The sequence below is a fragment of the Poecilia reticulata genome, unplaced genomic scaffold, assembly GCF_000633615.1.
Source record: "Poecilia reticulata strain Guanapo unplaced genomic scaffold, Guppy_female_1.0+MT scaffold_240, whole genome shotgun sequence".
NCBI classification, from domain to species: Eukaryota; Metazoa; Chordata; class Actinopteri; order Cyprinodontiformes; family Poeciliidae; genus Poecilia; species Poecilia reticulata.
Window position 1 is genome coordinate 270895 of NW_007615030.1, and position 5934 is coordinate 276828.

At 37.5% G+C, this 5934-nt stretch overlaps 1 protein-coding gene across 1 annotated transcript; it reads left to right on the plus strand.

Annotated features, from left to right (window-relative positions):
• Nucleotides 1–1048: 1048 nt before the first annotated feature.
• LOC103460426 (uncharacterized) lies at nucleotides 1049–4012 on the plus strand. The gene is made up of 2 exons (XM_008402581.2): nucleotides 1049–1221; nucleotides 2180–4012. Exons 1-2 carry the CDS (start codon nucleotides 1214–1216, stop codon nucleotides 3033–3035), a joined length of 864 nt encoding a protein of 287 aa, XP_008400803.1. The 5' UTR covers nucleotides 1049–1213; the 3' UTR covers nucleotides 3036–4012.
• The last annotated feature ends 1922 nt before the right edge of the window (nucleotides 4013–5934 follow it).

Sequence of the window (5934 nt, forward strand, 5' to 3'; positions counted from 1 at the left end):
AAAGCTGCACTGAGGTCCAACAGAACCAGCACTGTGGTTCTCCCACAGTCTGTATTTATATGGATGTCATTGAACACTTTTACAAGGGCCGTCTCCGTGCTGTGGTGAGCACGAAAACCAGACTGGAAGGAGTCAAAGCAGTTTGTTATTGTTAGGAAGTTATTTAATTGTTTAAAAACAGCTTTTTCAATAATTTTGCTGATGAATGGGAGGTTGGAGATCGGCCTGTAATTCTGCAGTAGRGATTTGTCCAGATTGTTCTTTTTTATCAGTGGTTTGATAACTGCTGTTTTCAAAGCCTGGGGGAAAACACCTGAAGAGAGCAAAGAGTTTACTATTTGGATCAGATCATTAGCAACGACAGGCAGGACTTTCTTAAAGAAATGTGTGGATAGGACATCCAGACGGCAGGAACCGGAGCTTAATTGACTTATAGTTTCTTCTAGGGTTTTATAATTTAGTAGTAGAAATTGGGTCATTTTTTCCTGCATTTGTTTTGTTTGGGCACAGCATTAGTACTGTCTTTGGAGTGGATGTGCAGATTAATCCTCAATGTATCGATCACGAACTATAACTTGACGTCAAGTAAGGCTGATGCAGCAGTCAGTTAAACCCAATGTTTTTGACCAACTTTAAGAAAAATTTGCAATAAAATCAGAAAAATGTGGGAATCTGACCATTTTGTGTAAATTTTGCGAATTGGTGAAAAACTGGAGGGACTTATTTGTTGTGTGTGAGGGTTTTGGCTTTGTGTGGGGTTTCCATCTCCTTCCACCTACTCAGGTTCTCCACCAGATGGAGCCTGAGGGCGGACCTGCTATTATCAGACACAATTACAGGCAGTCTGTCATTTTCCTGGCTTTAAGAGGAGTGAGACGTCAGTCCTTCGGCACTTGAGTGTTGCCAGTTATGGTGCTCTAACTCCCTGAGTTAGCTCTCAGTGTCCTCCCCTTGACAATCCTTTAGCAATTGTTCTTTGTTGCCTCCATCTCTCACAGGTGACTCCTCGTGACGCCTCTGGTGTTTTCCTTGTGAACCCAAGACCTGGATTTTGGATTTACCTTTCCTTGTGACGCCGTGGACAGTTACCTACTGGAGTCTCTTCGTCATCCCTGCAGTTTAACCACAAACCGTACCTGGATTTCCCAGCTGGCAGTCGGCTCGCTCCTCTGTCCTTCTCCACTGTGTAAAGGTCTGACTGTGTGCCACCAACATGGCTGAGTGAGTAACTTCAACTTTTTGATAATTGAACTGTTTTTACTCTGAACCTGGTCTGGAACCCACACCAGGTGGGTTGGTATTCAGATCATTACAAGTTCAAATTCAATTAAACATTTATGGATTAGAGCAGTAAAAAAACTCTTTATGGCTATTATACCCCTTTTAAAGTAAAAATAAATAGATAAATAAATAAATAAAATCACTGCTTTCAATTTAACTCAGTTTATTTATAACACCAGTTTACAACGCATTTCCCCCCAGAATACTTTACAAAAAAATGTTCTATGGAATCATACATCCAATCCAACTGATCCTAGTTATCAATCATTTCACATAAACTCTGCCATTAGGTCAGCTATTTAAAAACATCTGTAAAGAGTTTCCTGTCAGAATGGAAACAGAAAACATGTTGCCTGTCTCTGTAACAGGATGTTTACTGATCTCTGGAGCAGCTGCAGCTCATCTGTAATGCTGCTGCCACAGTCCTGACCAACACCAGGAACTGGGTCATATCAGAACAAGTTCTTAACTCACTGCACTGGGTCCCTATCAATGAACAAATTAATAAATTCTGTAATTAGTCCATAAAGTTCTACATAAGTCTCTGAGTTCCTGGTCTGGTAGGAACATGTTGACTGCCCAGGTCTACAGAGATGTGCTGATTTACTGTCCCAGATACCATTTTACTGCTGGATTTGTACTCGTACTTGGTTTGGAAAATACTGGTCTGAGGACACTCTTAATTAAAATGTTTGTATGGTCTAGTCTGTGGTATGTATACCACCATGATTTAGACTAAATGTACCGGACATTTAAGTGAAAAACTGACTCATTTTTATTTTAAAGTTCTTTAAAGGAATGAATTAATGTCAGGTTTACAAAGATTTAATTATTGATATATGAGAAATAACACAAGGTTTGAAGTTTGATCTCTAACACTGTCTTCTGTCTACTTCAGGAAGTCCTCAGCTTCAAACGAATCAACGGTGAAGAACATTATCTTAAAGAGTGATGAAGTAAAGAAAGGATTCCCTTCTGTCTACAAACTGAGAACAAAAGTTAAAGATAATAATAAACATGTAAGAAGAGTGACCTTTGGCAAGAAAGATGGGAAGAAAATTAAAAATAAAACCATCTTACTAGTTGGTGAAACAGGAGCAGGAAAATCTACTCTGGTCAATTTTATGGTGAACCACGCCATCGGAGTGAAGTTTGAGGATGGAGTCTGGTTTCAGATCACAGAGGAGGAAGAGGGGGAGAAAAGTCAGACAGAAAGTCAGACATTATATGTCACTGTGTACGAGATCTTTGGTTTTGAAGGAAAAACTCTGCCGTTCTCTCTGACCATCATCGATACTCCTGGATTTGGAAACACCCAAAAGATTGAACAAGATTTGTTTGTTAGTCAAGGATTATTTGATCTGTTTCGATCAGATGACGGAGTTCATGAAGTTGATGCTGTTGGCCTGGTGATGAAGGCCAGTGATAACAGAATGAGTGACAGACTGTTGTACATTTTTGATTCAGTGATGTCTCTGTTTGGAAATGATATTATCAAAAATATCATAGTTATGATCACTCATTCAAATGGACTCTCTCCTCCTGGGCCCCTTGAAGCTCTTCGAGTTTTAGAAATTAAATGTGCCAGAAACGAAAAGAATGAGCCTCTTCACTTTCTGTTTGATAACTGCCAAGACAAAGAACGCACAGATGAAACAAAAGAAATATTATACAATTGTGACAAAATATCTAGAAAAGGAATAAAAGGCCTCAGCATTTTTCTGGAAACACCAAATCTCAACAGTTGGAGATGACAAAGGAAGTGATGAAAGAACGTATCAGACTGGCAGCTTGCATTGAGAATCTGAAAGATAGAATTCAGCTGATTGAAATGAAAGAAAATGAAATACAACAAACTGAAAAAGCTCTGAAGGAGCATGAGAAAGAAATGAAGATGAACCAGAATTTCACTATAGAAGTTGATGAGCCCTACAAAGAAAAACAACCCATAGATGGTGGGGGATGGAAGTTGTTTTTCTACCAAGGAGCCGTCTGCTGTACTCACTGTGAGGAGACCTGCCACCATCTTGGATGCACAACAGCCTGGAGTCCTCAATCATGTGAGGTCATGAAAGATGGCAGATGCACCGTTTGTAACAGGAAGTGTCTTGCATCTGCTCATGTGAAAGAACAATGGATATATGTGAACAAGACTAGGAGAGTAAAGAAGACCATAGAAGATATGGAAGAGAAATATAAAAAAAATAAAGCAGCTTCTGCAGAAAAACAAAACCTTCTGGAGTCTCTTAGGAAGGAAAAGGAAAACCTTGAAGTAGACAAAACAAAGTGGCTGTGTGAAGCTTATGCACATGTTGAAAAGCTAAATGAAATCTCCCTGAAAGTTGAGACGGCGTCCACTTACATCAACCTGGAGTTTTTAATCGAAAAGATGGAGAAACATGATGAAGAGAAATGTGGCATGTTGAAAGAAATGGCAAAGAGTGCAGATAACGTCCAAAAAGCTATGAAATATGCTTATAATAGCCTGTGGAAAATGTTTTGAGACAATCAGGAAGGGAAAAGTGGCACAGAAATCTAATACTGTAACATTATTTAGACAAATTTCAACGTAAAGTTTGACAAATATAACTTTTCAAATTGTGTTCCAGTTTTGATTTGACTGAGATTTACAAAAGTAGCAAATTCTGTAAGGATAGGAGACCAACATGTCCAACAATCCGTCCAATAAAAAGAAGAAAAAATGAATAATAAAATAGAAATACATGGTTTTCACAGAGTTAAGAATTATTGACTGTAATATTTTTAAATTCAAGCATTTTAACTGATTCAATTATTAGTTTTCTGTTGATTTACTGCTAATTACTTGTGATTTCAATGAATGTGAAGTTAATGAGTAAAGAATGCAACATCTACTGTTAGACAGTTTTGATACAAACTAAAATATTAAGAAATAAATTTTATTGTAGAACAAAAAGCTGACAGGTTGTATGGATGTTTAGAAATATAAATGATTATCAGCTAATTGAGCAAAAATTATGGAGCTTACTGGAAATCCTGCTAAAGCTTCTGGTTTGTAGAGAAATACTTGGATCTTTTAAGGTTTGCCTTCATCCTCTGCAGCTTAAGAAAAGCATAATTTAGTAAATATGTTGAAAAAATGTGTTAAATCTATGTCTGCTGTAAATAATATTTTAGTAATCGAGTACTCTATTGATTATTGTTACGATTAATTTAACAATAATCTCTCGTGGAAGTGAGAGCGTTGCCTAACATAAATAGTAACCCGGTTGCAACACAGTTAGTTAATAAAACATAATTTAATAAAGTTTTTAAAAATAAATTTCCCTTGATTAATTTCTATAATCGAGAAACTTGAATCATTCGATGAATCACTATGTTATGTTTATAAAAGATTGAAGAAGTTCTTTAATATTTTTAGTGTGTGTTTGTACATTTTCCCTGCAAAAATAAATTTTTGTCTATTATGTGATTACTATTTGTTTGATTTTGGGATCTCCTCTGATTTTTCTCATATTCTGAAAAAGTCAAATAAATATAAAAAATGCTTTTCAGTAACTTTTTTCTATTTATTCTGAATAGAAATATATTTTGAAGTTTAATGTAAATATTAAAAAAAATCAAAGTGTTTTGTTGTTTCACAATATTTCACATTTACTTTCTCAAGCACTTAGTGACAGTAGAGAGGAAAAACTCTCCTTTAACAGGAAGAAACTTCCAGCAGAACCAGAACCTGGATCAGTGGTAGTCTGCCATGTCTGAAGAGTTGAGAGAAACAGAGCAGAAAGTACAAGAAACACATGATATGGTGTAAAATTATTTTCTATTTTTATAAAAGTAAAAAGTTAACAGAAAGAAAAGGAAAACAACTAGGCAATGGCAGCATCATGCCAGCCAAGGCCTGCCTCCAGGAAAGAACCACAGCCATGCACTTGATAAGCCACTATTTTATTAAACATTTTAGATAGGAAAGGAAAATTAGATGTACGTCTGTAATTGATTAAGTCATCTTGATGGAGAGAAGGTGTCATGCTGTGTGTTTGTTGGTGGACCCAAATGCAGCAGGCAGAGGCATTGAGTAGATTTTGTGGTTTTAAAAGAAAAACGAAAAACAAAAAGTTACAACACAAATCATGCAGACACGGGGAATACAGGGAGCCAGAAACAACATGACATTGATGGGAAGAAAACAGAAGGATGCAGCAAAGAGTGACCGCAGATGAAGTGTTTAAATCCTGGGAGACTGAATGTGGAACAATGGGCCTGTTGATTGGTTGACTGACTGCAGGTGTGAGGAGAAAGAGAAAGTAGCACAAGAGACTATAAAATGAATGTAAGGCTAAAGAATGAGTAGATATAGTAACGTTAAGGAGAAGCAAAGCAAACAGTCAGCAGGTGGTAACAGGGCTGTAAGCTGAATCACAACTCACGGTGACAGTCGCAGTACCGTGTCTTTGTGGGGATTTGAGTTTTTGTGTGTGTTTATTTTGGCTGCACAGTGGTGCAGTTGGTAGAGCTGTTGCCTTGCAGCAAGAAGGTTCTGGGTTCGATTCCCAGCCCGGGTCTTTCTGCATGGAGTTTGCATGTTCTCCCTGTGCATGCGTGGGTTTTCTCCCGGTACTCCGGTTTTCTCCCACAGTCCAAAAACATGACTGTCAGGTTAATTGGTCTGTC